The following is a 13985-nucleotide window of genomic DNA, read 5'->3' on the forward strand; positions in this document are numbered from 1 at the left end:
TCCCTGTTCCGGCCGGCATGCAAAACGCTCCTCAAAAGAGAGAGGATGACGTTCAACCTTGATGTGAATTGAGAACTGACTTGACAAGTGAGGAAATTCACAGCAAGCACGTGGTGGTACTGCAGATGGGATTTGGAGTCCAGCTGGAAGGCCGGATCAGCATTTCTATGCAGAAACAGGTGATGAAGGCACAGGTGTGGCCACTCCCAGGGAAGGCTAAGCAGGAATTTTAAGAATTGCATGTTTTTCTTTGCATGGTGGGACCCTTCCAGGTGCGGTAAGGTGAGGCTGGCTATGTTGCCCTTTTCCCAGCTGAAGATGCTCACAGGAAGTGTCTCTGCGGGTAGCCTGACCCTGTGGCCGAAGGAAATGCCTTTGCAAATGAATCTAGTCTGGCTGAAAAGCGAACAACGGTGTTGAAGGCAGCCAGGGAAGCCAGGCAGCCAGGGAAGCTGAGCCGAGCCTTCCCTCTGTCTCTGTGAGCGACCCGCGGGCTCTGTGCCGCGCATGGAGTGGAGGCAGAGGTCGGTAGTCACAGCAGACAGTGGGCCCGGGTGTCGCCTGGCTCCCTGGGATTACACTGCAGCTGTCAAGGGTGCAAATCTGATGATCCTGGGAGGTAGCTCGTGAAGGTCACAGTTGTGTTTTGTTTTGTTTAATCTCTTCCAGACTTCTGGGCTCTTGCCACGTCGAGTTTTTGGTTATTCAGGGTGATTCAGCCTTTCTTATACATATATGTTTTCCTACCCTAACTTTGGCCTGTTAGCTACTTCCCAGTCTTTCTGTTTTTCTTTTACCTGCCACCGCCCACTCCTTTACCTTGAATTCCCATGGATGGTGTGTGTATTCTGTACTGGCCTTACCTCTTCTCTGTATCTCAGAATGGTTGCATCTTGAAATTCACATAACTTTCTTTAAAAAAAAACCAAACCACCCACCCTGAGGTATGATCCACACGCCATACAACGTACCACTCCAGCACACACAATTCTCTGGTTTTTCGTACATTCGCAGAGTTGTGCAGCCATCTCTGCTAACTGTAGAACATTTTCATCACCCCAGAAGGAAACCCTGTGCCCCCCTCCCCCCGCCCCTGGCGACCACCCTTCTCCCCCCCCCCCCCGCCCCTGGCAACCAGTCATCTGCTTCCCGTCTCCATGGATGCAACTCTTCTGAACATTTCATAGAAGTGGAGTCACACGCTTCATGGCCTTTGGGGACCGGCGTCTCTCTCTGGGCATCAGTCACATGGCTTTATTTCTATTTTCAACGTATTCTTTTGTTTGGTTTTCTTTTTCAGGTACTGGCTGCCACCATCCTCAGATCATAAATTGAGTCTTTTGTTCCTAGAATCTCTTTTTCATCATCTATGTTCTGTACTTAAATCTGCAACTCTTAAGTTATTAGTTTAACTATTAACTATTGAAATCAGCTGTGATTTCTCAGTTCCCTGGGGGAAAGAAAGAGGAGTCTGTGACTCCTCTTGTGCCTGCTTCCGACTCAAGCTGACATGCTCCCTTATGTCTGGTGTTGCCCCATGTTACCCTCTGGTGAATTACCATCTACTGTTGCTCTCTTTCGGCTCCTGACACGTTTCCTTTTAGCCCTCTTGTTTCACGGCCTCTTCTGATTATTTACATTACGTTATTTTACAGTATTCCAAGATAGTTATCATAGACCTTCGTATTTTTGGTTAGTTTTCTAAAACTCACTGTTAGAAAGCCTTTGTCACGTGTGAACATCCCATCAGCACACAGACCTGAATGCGTGTAATTCTGTCTTCTCGTAGATGTGTGTAATCACTTACTCATTGTCCTCACATTCACTGACATCCTTCCATGCCCCAGTTGAATTTTTTGTGAACATCACTTCCCGCCTTTCCTCAGTTTACTCCTGAGTTGCTGCTGAAGAGGCTCTAAGGAAGAGCACCGTCTCTCCCTTTTTATGTGTGTCAACTCATTTAATGCTCACAAGAGCTCTGTGAGACACTATTACTGTTGTGTTCCTAGTGTTTCCATGTTACAGATGAGGGAACTGGAGTCCAGTGTTTAAGTCACGCTTTTCAACCCACGCTCAGTCTCTAAAACCAGAGTGTTCTTTTTTTCCTCTCCATTCCCTTGAATACCTCTGTCTAGTTCCTAACCCTCTGTAAGTACTCAATAAATAGTCAGTTTGTTGGGTAAGTGAACTGAGCACATGATGAATGAGATAGTACCTGGTGGGCTCTTTATGGGTATGTCAAATGTTTTCCTTCAAAGAACTTACTTCTGTAGCCTTTGTGAAGGCCTGTGGCATGAAACCATAATTCAAGAGTGTTTTAGAGGTGAGTGGAATGGATCTCTGAAGTTTTCACCACTGGACTCTGCAGTGTTAATACTCGGCAACATAGCACATAGCGGAATAGCATTTAGTAAGGCCAAATTTGCAAGTGAAGAAGACAGTACATGGGAACACGGTCACTAAGTGCCTGGTCATCACATTTGGCTGTGATGGCAGCATATTTACTTATTACCAGTAGAGAGAGGGAAGCTGGGTGCAGAAAGCACTTGTTCCCAGAGCAGGATGAAGAGCGTCTGTGTGTGTGTGTGTGTGTGTGTGTGTGTGTGTTCAAAAGTTTGTTTTGTTAGCCTAAAGTTTTAGTCAAAACCAAGTTAAACAGGCATGGTGCCCACCCTTTGTTTCTTTCACCTGCTTGAGTGGCTGTTTCATATTTTATTATGTGGGACTTCATTTTTTAAAAAGAGGTTAAGTTTTACCAACACCCATTCACCGTAGGAACTTGTGATTTATTGTCAAGTGTTGCGGGAACCAGGATGAATCAGTCCTTGTGATTAGTGGTTTTACGTAGGAGCAGAAAGGACAGAGACCCATCGAGAGTGTTTTAATGTTAACAGGGTGAAAAATGTTTTGTTTTCCACACCAAAACTTCTGGTCTTCTTAACCAGAAGCAACAGACAGTTATGAAATATTGTATCTATAGTTTTATAGAACCTGGTTATTTAACAGATTAGGTACCCTTTTAATCTTTATTTTCCTTATTGACTGACTGTATTTTAGTTTAAATAATCCTCATGCTAGTCAGCCATTGCAGACCTAGTTATGAAGAAAAATGGAATACAAAGTGGAGTAACTTTTCAGAATGTTTATGAACTAGGCCAAACCAATTGCCTCTCTTAGGTTTATTGTTTCAAGTCATGAGTGATGCAGGTGCCTAGGCCTTTGTTATGCTGCTGACTCCCAGGGTTGTGTCTCAAAACATCCTTTCCTTCCTGATCATTCTCCTCTTTCTGCTAAACTGACATTCAGGTCCTTGATTCTGGGTGATGGAGCCTGTCTCATTCCAAAGCAAGGTCCCTGCAGGAAAAGACCATGATAAAGAAAGAAGGCCTCAGTAGTCTTTCTTTTCCAAAGTGGATTTTGGCATACACTCAAATTACGCTACGATCACCAAAACTAAGCACTGATTTTGTGCACGTGACAATTTTCATCCTCAAAGAATTGATGATGTGCTTAAGAACGTTAACCGCATCAGTCTCCTTCATGCACACAGCCACAGACCAGCCCCTCCTCCAGGTAGAAGCATGGTAGGAAACATGTCCCCCCTTCTCTAGCCTCTGCAAACCCACGCTGATGAAAAAAGGCATCAATGCTGGTGAGGTTTAAAATCAACTACCGAGAAGGAATATAAGAAATCTTATTAATCTCCTGTTTATACTTAACAAAATAAATCATTTAGCTGCCTTATTTTGACCTTCTGCTCCAAGAGAGCCATTCTTTTGAACTTGGACCCCAGAGTCCATGTGTATTGTGGTTACTCATTAAATCCTTCTCTCTTATAAACTCTTTTCACTAAAGACTTTGATGACACTGGGGCTCAGTTGTCCAGTCCTGATACGTTGCTGGGATAGTTCACACCAGGCCGCCTTACTTTATCGGGCCGGTTTCGCTCTAGTTTTGGCAAAAAGTTTTACTTTAAATTTGGCTTTCCACATTGAAGTATGGACACTTAATGGGTTTACCCATTTTGCCTGTTGTGGACACATAAACACATCAGATCTTTGAAACACTAGCAGCATTGTGGGTCATCAGGGGCTCTCCCTAAAGAAAAATTTGCGTAGGAAACAAAGAGCAACTGTGGATTTAACAGTTCCTCAAATGTTTTTATACATAGAAAGAACATGGAGAAGACTCCCAGTGATAAGCAGGTCAAACACGCACGTTGAGAATAATAGCCGGTGTTACTGTTTTACTGTGTGTCAGGCACTGTTGTAAAGGCTTCGTGCGTGTGACTCAGTCTTTGCGTCAGCCCTAGGGAGCAAGTCCTCTTCCCAGCCTCACTATGATGAGGTGTCTTCTCTTGCTCCACGTCACCAGGTGGAGCGGTGGCAGGCCCGAGCCCGAGGGCCCCTCTGCAGAATGCACGCGCTCACCCATCTCTGCGTGGCCCGTTGTAGAAGTGTTGCTACCACCACTATGCTTTGGGGAAGGTGGGTTCCTGTCGCCACCGCTACTCCCTGACTGCCGTGTCCCCTGACTCCCTTATCACCCACTGCGGCTGGCGTTTCCACAGCTCCTTGGCCTCTCCTCAGCCTCATGCTCCCGTTACCATCTCCCCCTACACGCCTCGTGGCCCCCAGCCTGAAGACTCCCGGAGCTGGTCTATGTGGTGCCCTGCACGGGCCCCTGCTCCTCCCCGGCCGCTCTCCCACATGTATTCTCTGTTCCAGCCATACTAAACTCATTTCCATCTCTCAGCTCTGCCTGCCGAAGGCTCCCTTTCTGCAGGGCTTGTTCACAACCCCTTACAGCAACACCCACGGCCTGATGGCAGCTGCCCCAGGCCCTGGCCCTGTTGGCTTTCATTCCGCATCTTTCAACCCTCAGCTTGGAGGGCCCTTCCTCCAGAGGCTTCCCTTACCACCCCCTGGTCTGCAAGGCGCCACCCTCCTATGCTTCCCAGGGCACCCTCACTTCCTTGTCCTAGGACTTTGTACTCACACGTGCCCAATGTCTAGATCACCGCTCAGGTGACAGCTGCATTCAGGTAGGGGTCATGGCTGACGTGTTCACGCCTGTTGCGTGAACGCACCTATCACAGCGTATGGTGGACACCTTGGTGCGTGATGAATGAGCAGCGACTAGGTAGTCACAGGCGGGAGGAGCGGCAGCGAGCCTCGGGGATGCGCACCCCCTGCGGCGTCAGAGCTTGTGATGCAGGGCTGGCCCGGGTTGCTCACGTCCCCTGGTGAGGGGCACGCCTCGACTTTCAAGTGTGGCTTCAGCTTCATGCGTGTATCTGTGTGGCAGAGTCTGTAGCTCTTGCGGTCGGCTGGCTCGGCCTCGTGTCTGCCTTAGTCGTCACACCTCCCGGGAAGTCCTCCCTTACTAGCTTGCAGGTCTGGGGCTGCGTGGTGGGGGTGGGCAGTTGCCTTACCGGGGACTCTTCCTGCGTTTGAAAGAACCGAGAGCAGTGGTAGCTCCTCACACCCTACCTTCCTCCCCCCGCCTCCCTCCTTCCACCCCTGCCTCGGTGGCTTTCTGCAGCAGCACCGCGTGCTGTCCCGGGTCTTCCCCGCCTGCTGCCCCGCTGCCTGTCGTGCAGTCAGGGGAGAGCCCATGAGAGCAGTTCCGGGGAATGGGCCTTTCCACGGAGTTGTAAGCTCTTCCAGCATGGAGCCTCCATAACAGGTCAGAAGTAGAACTTTTCTCTGGCTAGCTCACACAGGTGGTGTTTTTGTTTTTATTTTGTTTTGTTTTAATTTTTTGTTGTTTATTCATTTATTTTGAAAGAGAGAGAGCAAGTGGGAGAGGGCAGAGAGAGAGGGAGAGAGAGAAGTCCCATGCAGGCTCTGAACTGTCAGCACGGAGCCCAGTGTGGGGCTTGAACCTACAAACTGTGAGATGACGACCTGAGCAGAAACCGAGTCGGACGCTTAACTGACTAGCCACCCATGTGCCCTTGTTTTCATTTTAAAGTTTATTTATTTATTTTGAGAGAGAGAGTATGAGCAGGGAAGGGACAGAGAGAGAGAGAGAGAGGGAGGGAGAGAATCCCAAGCAGGCTTTGTGCTGTCAGCAAGGAGCCGAGCCAGACATGGGGCTTCATCCCATGAACCGTGAGATCACAACCTGAGCCAAAATGAAGAGTGATGCTTCGCCATCGGAGCCACCCAGACACCCCAGAGATTTCATTTTTTGACCCTCCCAAGGCAAAATGACAAGTGAGCTCAGTGTCATCTGTGATGCAGTCAGAGGAATTCATACAAATGTACTTTTACTCCTCTGTCACATTCCAGTTGATGCTTCCATTTCTTTCTCTTTCTTTCTTTTTCTTTTTCTTTTTCTTTTTCTTTTTCTTTTTCTTTCTTTCTTTTCTTCTTAAGTTCATGCTTCCATTTAAAGGTTATACACATATTTCGTTATGAATGTGATTGATCCTGGACATTGTGTGTTTTGTTGAAGAAAAAAAAACATCCGGAAGTTTAGGACCTTAGTTAAAAGTGAGCATTTTAGGGTCTCCTTTGGGGTCAGCAGCTGAAGTTACTTATCTCAGTCTTTGGATTTCCACCTGTGACCTGGATGTGCACTGGGATTTCTCTGGGTGTTTCCAGGGCTCCTGTCAAATTCTCAGTTTCAGAACAGGTGACTTGAAAACACCACGTAGTATTTTTATGAGGATATAGGTAGATGACCACTGACTGAATGGTGAAATGGTGTCCTAACCATAAAATGAAGAAAGACAATTGATTCAGGATCTTTAGGTTGTTTAATTTTTTAGAAGTATTTTATTTATTTATTTACGTACTTCCTTACTTTCTTATTTATTTTAGAGAGTAAGAGAGAGTGCAAGCCAGGGAGAGGGGCAGAGGGAGAGAATCTCAAGCAGGCCCCATGCTTGGTCGGGAGCCCAGTGCAGGGCTCGATTCCACAACTCTGAGATCAGGACCTGAGCCAAAATCAAGAGTCAGATGCTCAACCAACTGAGCCACCCAGGTGCCCCAACTAATTATTTTTATTTTTATTTTTATTTTTTTAATGTTTATTTATTTTTGAGAGAGAGACAGACAGACAGACAGAGCATGAGCGGGGAGGGGCAGAGTGAAAGGGAGACACAGAATCCAAAGCAGGCTCCAGACACAAAATCCAAAGCAGGCTCCAGGCTCTGAGCTGGCAGCACAGAACCCGACGCAGGACTCACACTGACGTGTGAGCCAAAGTCAGACGCTTAACTGAGCTACCCAGGCACCGCCCAGCTAACTTTTTTAAAGTAATCTCTACCCTCATTGCGGGGCTTGAACTCACAACCCCAAGATCAAGAGTCACATGCTCTACAGACTAAGCCAGCCAGATGTTGCCCCCGCTTTCTTTAAGTAATTAGGTAATTAATTTTAAAGCATTTTTTAAAATGTACTGAATATAAGTACCTGTATGGGTTTAGGAGTGTAGACACCTCACCTCTTGATCAAATCTTTGTGTGATGCTTTTCCATTACCACCTTCTGCTGGAGCTTATAACTCTCCAGGACAGGGACCTATTGTGTTCTTGATTTTATTCTCTAGGAACAACATACCTTAGTCCTACGATAAATGTTTTTTAAACAAATTACATACATTCCCACTCCCCGTAACAAATTTGCAGTCTCGTCAAATTTCAGTAAGGACTAACAATGGATTCATTTAAATAAGGTTTGCTTCATTTTCAGAAATGGCTTGAGTTCTGTCTGAAAAAGCTGCTCCTTAGTATTTTCTCAGCAGATAGTTCTGAATACCCACAGCGGGGAGCTACCTGCCCATTAGAGCTACTTCATGGTGTGGCGTATGTTTCTGTTATTTCAGCCTGTAACGAGAATTGTAAAGATGTCAGTTAATTGTCCATTTAACTAACTTTTTTTTTTTAATGAGGGTTTTGTGAGAGAATTAAATTCTCACGGAGTACAGGTTGACAGAATCCATGTTCTAGATCCACCAGAAGACCCATACTTAATAATCTGAATCAAGGGAGGTTTTAGTTACCCCTGTTGGTGCACATTATGGTCTCGTTTTTCGTGGCAGTTTTGCAATCCTGACATGGTAAAGCGGTCCATATTCTAGATCACCCTTACATAGAGACTGACCGAACAAGTGTCTAGGGTGGACTGTCATTCCGCTCGGCTGCTGTCACAAAGCGGTCATGTGACCCTTTCATGGAGGAGGTTTTTAATGCTCATTTCAGCCCTCAAGGGAAAATGTGCAGCCAAAATTCAAAGAAAACATGATATAAGAAAATGGTGTGTTTTGGAGGCAGACATTCTCCCCGAGTCAGCACGTCTCTGAAAAGATCACGGAAATCAGTAGTAAAATATGACATTCATATTTTCACTTTACTCTCCACTTTTCAGGAGCATGTCCTGCATAGAGAGCAAGATCGAGCTGCATTTCAACCAACGGTGGTTTCCATCTGTGCTGATTGTAATTTTTATCCATAGGTTTGAAGACATACCTGATAGCGGGTCAGAGAGCGAAGGAGTCTCGTTGCAGCTGTTCAGAGGCCTTGCTTTCTGGCTATGAGGTCATTGACGGCTCACGGGTGTCCTCAGGCCCTAGGGGACAGGGGACAGCATCGCCAGGGAGTGTCAGTGACTTGGCGCAGACTGTCAAAACCTTTGATAACCTTAAGGTTAGTTTTTTTTTTTTTTTCCTACTTCTTAAACTTTGTATTAATTCTGCAGTAGCACATGTGAAATGATAAGCGGCCTTTGGGTCTGTGGCAGACGACTTGGAACGCCCTGCAATTTGGTTTTTGCAGTTTTTAAATTTAGTCTGAAGTCAGCAGCATTTTGCCTTTTTTAATACCTTTGCTTTTTTGACATATATGCACCTCCATTTTCTTTCTACGCTGCATCAATTTGCTTCTTACTCGAGTTATTTTCTTTTTCTGAGACCTACGCTGTCTTTTGGGATTTTTGAAAGCTAATGATAAATGACAGTAAAGGGGATTCTTCTTGCATCTTGCTTGTAGAGCTAGTTCGTATCCTACTGCAGACACCATTTTCTCAAGTGCTCCTAACGTCTCTTGAAATCCAATGTCTTATGATTATTTTAACTTTGTTGGTGTGGATGAATCTTGTGGCGTAGCTCACTTTAAGAGTGCATTCTTGCCAGGAATGTTGTAATATTTCATTGTTGGAACAGAGACCTCCTGGCGACTGTCTAGAAGTGCCCATTTCTGTTATAATAAACTACCACGGGATTAACATGGCAGACGGACCGTGGGCATTTGAAACCACTCCAGTTTATGAGCTGCTCCTCGGCTTCCACATTTGATTTCATTTTCCCTACTGGTATCTCTGGTTTATTTTTACGGTTGAAATATTTGAGGTTTCCATTTAATAAAAAAAAAAAAAAAATGAAGGAGAGAGAGAGAGAGAGAGAGAGGCACTGTTGACAGTTCCACTTCACTGTGTTGTTGTGTCCTCAAACAGGTCAGGACGATGGCCTGGTGTTATGACTTTAATCCAGTGTGTCCCTGCTTGTCCACATTCACTCAGCGCTTTGAGAGCTAGCTCAGAGGGGACCACAATGTGGGCGTCCAGGTCCTTTCCTTCTGCCAGAATCCATAGTCCCTGCCGTCCAGTTATTTTGTGTAATTGTGCTCAGTTTTATTAACAGCACTCTGATACCATTTTTAGCGTGCGCTTTGTTAATTTAGTGCGGGATTTGCCACCCTCAGCACTAGGAACGTTTCGGGCCAGGTAACTCTTCGTGGTGGGGGCCATCCTGTGCCCAGTGGGACATTGAGCACCATCCGTGGCCTTCACCATCACGTGCCAGGAGCGCCCCCTCCCCCCATTATGGTGACCAAGAATGTCAGACAGTGCCCAGTAACCCCTGAGACCCCTGAGGGATGAAGGAGGGTGAAGCCCCCTCTGGTTGAGGACCCACGGGGTAGGGTGCTAGACCGCCTCTTCCCCATGTGCTCTGGCACGTGCATGACAGCTAAGGTATCTGATACTTCCTTAATGCCTGCACACTTTGAAGACAGCCTCTTCGCGTGGGGCAGTGACTTGCAGCGGTCAGAAGGCGGAGCTCCGGGCTCACGGGCTGTCCCTGCACACAACCAGGGGAGAATTGTCGGGGGGTGAGACGTTAAAAACACCTTTTCCAGGTACAGTTTCGTTATTTGGAGAGAAATTATTTCCTCCAGGCTTCAGACTGAACTGCATTTAAATAGAAAAATAGAGCTCAAATCCAAAAATGAATGATTTGTTGTGTTTGCCTGATACGTTAGATTACGTGTATGTGTGTTTCTATCCGTAGCACATACCTTCCAATTTTAGTGACAGCGATTCACTGCTAAATTACCCTAAAAAGGTTTTCTCTTATCCCAAAAGAACGTTTCTTGTTCTAGTGATATGTATATAGCTATAGTTATAGATATAAATGTCTTTATTTTTAAAATCTGGACAAAAACTATTTAGCGTGTTCTGTTGCTGTGTATAAATTTTCCAAATAATCATTGAAAGTTTTCTGAAAATCTTGTGATCTATTAAGTTAACTGTGTCTGACAAAAGGAATTTGGGGTGGTGGGAGATCTTTGTGCCCCTTTCAGAAGGGAAGATCTTGAAGTGTAACTTCGGGACATTTTGATGGTGCAGGGAGGGTAATGGCATCTGAGTCTAGGGCCGCCCTGCGCTTGGAGTGGAGAGGTGGACGGCGCGGTCTCCACTCCAGGCCTTGCTGATCTAGGGCAGCGGGGCACAGGCTCGCCCCTCTGCTTCGGTTTGTGCGGGATCAGGTGAGAGCAGGCCTCTGTGAAAGCCTTGCAAATAGAAAGCGCTGGGTGACTTAGGGAGTCCTTAGAGCTATCGTCCTGAGCTGGAAGGACAGAAAACTGAGGTCTACTTGAAGGGCTATATGCACTCTAATGTACGTGTAAGGCCTTCCCTCGAGTAAGTTTTTGCACAACAGAAAAAATACTGGCTGCCCGCTCATAGGTTCTTAGGGCAGGTTTAACCCAAATACCTGTCAGCACCTCACACGAGCCATTGGTTTCTTGCCTTACGTGGTCTGTACTCCGGTCAGTTTTTCTAGTTAGCTGGAAGCACTGACTGCTTCCTCCTTCTCCTTCGTCAGGGTCCGTCGACTCTCCCTGGGAACGCGCTTCTTCCCTTCGTGGCTGCTGCTGCCTCCTCCAGCGAGCGCAGCTCTCATGTAGGTTTGTGTGACCATCCTCGCATCTCCCCACCCACTGTGGGAAGCCCCGGCTCGTTGGAGGAGCCTGTGCCAGGCACTGTGTCCTTTGAAAGTACCTTCCCTTGAGCAGTGGTTTCTCAGGCCGGAAATAGGCATCAAGTACGGAAAAGTGTTGTATGGTCACGTAAACCTGCGCAGTCTGGGGCTGTGTGCAAGAGAAAGGGTCTCTCTTCTCCAGGGCTGCTCAGAGCCTCTAGCGTGCTGACAGCCACGTTGGGGCCTCCAGAGAGGGATGCGGAGGCCGTGCTCTCAGGCCTTGGTGACCACAGACTTCTTTTTTCAAGCAGCACCTTTCGGAGGAATGACTGTCTAGTGGAAGGAGCTTCTCGCAGGAACCAAGAAACTGGGGAAAGGTGTTGAGTGAATATTCCTCAAGTGAGAGCATGCGTGTCTTGGTCCTCCCGTCGCTCCTGTCACCCGTGGTGCTCCTCACGTCCCTTCCCTCTGGGCTTCTCTTCCTCGCCCCGGGCGGCGGAACTGCAGCTTCCTGTGTGTGACCCCTCTGGCTAACTGTGCTGTCTCCCCATCTCCAAATCCAAGGTCCATTCAGCTGTAACCTACCCGTTTGCTTGTTTCTTGGGCAGCTTCCTGTGAGCTCTTTGAATGCGGGAGGGCCCCAAGTGTTAAATAACGTATGCTTTTCCCAAGTGTGCACTCTGGCATGTGGTAGATAATTATAATGTTTTTTGGCTTACGTTTTTAATTCTTTTTTAAAGTTTATTTATTTGAGAGAGAGCACATGAGCAGGGAAGTGGCAGAGAGAGAGAGAGGGAGGGAGGGAGGGAGGGAGGGAGGGAGGGAGGGAGAGAGAGAGAATTCTAAACAGGCTCCTTGCTGTCAGCACAGAGCCTGACGCGGGGCTCAAATTCATAAACTGTGAGATCATGACCTGAGCTGAAATCAAGAAGTCGGTCGCTTAAATGACAGCCACCCAGGCGCCCCAAGTTTTTAATTCTTGAATGAGACACAGAGAGCTGTAGCTCTGCAGAGTTAGGCCACAAGTAGGACCGCACTCAGAAGCCCGAGCAGGACTGAATAGGAGCAGGTAATGTCAACACAGTACTCTTGTCTACCCCCTCGACGCGTGTCCCATGCAGGTTGTCTCCCAGTTCAAAGCTGGGGTAGTTTTACATAATGTTTCATAAACTCGTCTGTGATGACCTACCAAGAAAAAATAGTGACGTCAAAGGATAAAGGGTTTGGCCCTGATGTCATAGATCAGAGGGAGCGCTTCCCACGCCCAAGTCTTGGCTTCTTGAGTGGGGCAGTGAGGGTTTCTCATCAGGAAGGCCCTGCCATAGCCTGTTGCGGGACGGGTTCGACCAACACCACAGCGCCCAGCTGTCTGAGCCTGAGCTTGCAAAGAAAGCTCTAAGGTTTGGAGTAGAGGAAGGAGGAATCAAGAGGGGAGCCAGGGAAGGAGACAAGGATTCTAAATGTCAGTGTCATGGAAGGGAGCTTTAGTACCACGGAAAGAGCCAGAACTTAAAATCAAAGAGCCTTCCCAAAGCCTTGTCACTCAGTTTCTCTGTCCACAGTGAAATAGTGGATGGCGAGCTCCCAGGGCTGCCGCGAAGAGTAGCCGAAGTCATGCCCATGAATGCTAGGTTTGGAGGCTCACTTACTACCGGACATGTGTTTGTTCACTCCATGTGGAGAAGTGGACGCTGACCACAGGGTGGGGGGGTCAAGAAGGACAAGAGGAGACAGATCTCTGCTTTGATTTGCCCACAAGGAGTCACTGACTCTCTCAGGAAGGTCTTGCCTTCTCTGTGTGTTCCGACTCCAGGGAGGGTCTTCAGATTTTGCTGTAGGGGACGTGACCATGTCATAAATGTGATATTGGAGCAGGAGCACCTGGGCCCGTGCAGTGTGACCTGAGCTCTGCAGTAGGTGTCTACCGCTCCATCTCCATGAATGCTGTGGATGATGGATGGATTGAGACTACACATGCCAGTAAAAATAGCTGGTCTGACGTCTCTGCGAAGAGCAAAAAAACGAAAACCGAAATGTGGATGGTTTTTTATCACATCAGTCTTAACTAGTGAACTGCGTGTGTGAGCTGTGAGAGCATCTCGGTTCATCTGTGAAGGACCTCATTGACAAGACACCTGCTCGCCCAGTCTCTGTGAATTTAACCTCAATCTATTATTCAGAACCCTGGGGCTGCACGCACACAGGGAGTTTCTACATGTTTACAGTCAGTAATGAGGCTAACGGTGTGGATTTGCCTACATGGGGGCAATTCATGGAGCATCTGTCCTGTTATCAAAAGGGCAATACTTTCCCTTTGAGGTCACTAGCTCCGGGGACCATCCTTCTGTGGCGTCACTGAGACTTTTTTCATGACTCTAAATAAGTGGTCACTCTTTTATGTCCTTGTTATTTTTACTCAAAATTATTACAAGGGGGCTCCGTGGGCTCAGTCTGAGGAAGCGGCCATCCTTCTAGTTCATTACAGAAACGGGAAAGGTAGTATCTGTCTGTAGTTCAGACACTACATATTTATTATAACTGGTGGTTTAATTGGTAGTGGTGATGGTTGCACAATTCTGTGAATATACTAAAATTCACTGAATTATATACACTTTAGATGGGTAAATTGCATGGTATGTTAACTCTATGTTAATAAAATTCTTACAAAATAAATAGTCTGATTCCAGAATGTGAATATGAAGTAAGTTTAAAAAAAAAAAAAAAAGACTCCAGGTTGTATCTCCATTTCCAGTCCCGTGTTTTTCCTTCTGTCAGAGG

At 46.8% G+C, this 13985-nt stretch overlaps 1 protein-coding gene across 1 annotated transcript in view; it reads left to right on the top strand.

Moving 5' to 3' along the window:
• LOC125917000 (adenylate cyclase type 9-like) overlaps nt 1-8724 on the top strand; it is an 84273-nt gene extending 75549 nt beyond the window's left edge. The window contains exon 2 of the mRNA XM_049623262.1: nt 8465-8724. Within this exon, the coding sequence (XP_049479219.1) occupies nt 8465-8724 (260 nt within the window). The remainder of the gene's footprint in view (nt 1-8464) is intronic.
• Nucleotides 8725-13985: the final 5261 nt, after the last annotated feature.

Source organism: Panthera uncia, unplaced genomic scaffold (genome assembly GCF_023721935.1).
Source record: "Panthera uncia isolate 11264 unplaced genomic scaffold, Puncia_PCG_1.0 HiC_scaffold_1391, whole genome shotgun sequence".
Taxonomy (NCBI): Eukaryota; Metazoa; Chordata; class Mammalia; order Carnivora; family Felidae; genus Panthera; species Panthera uncia.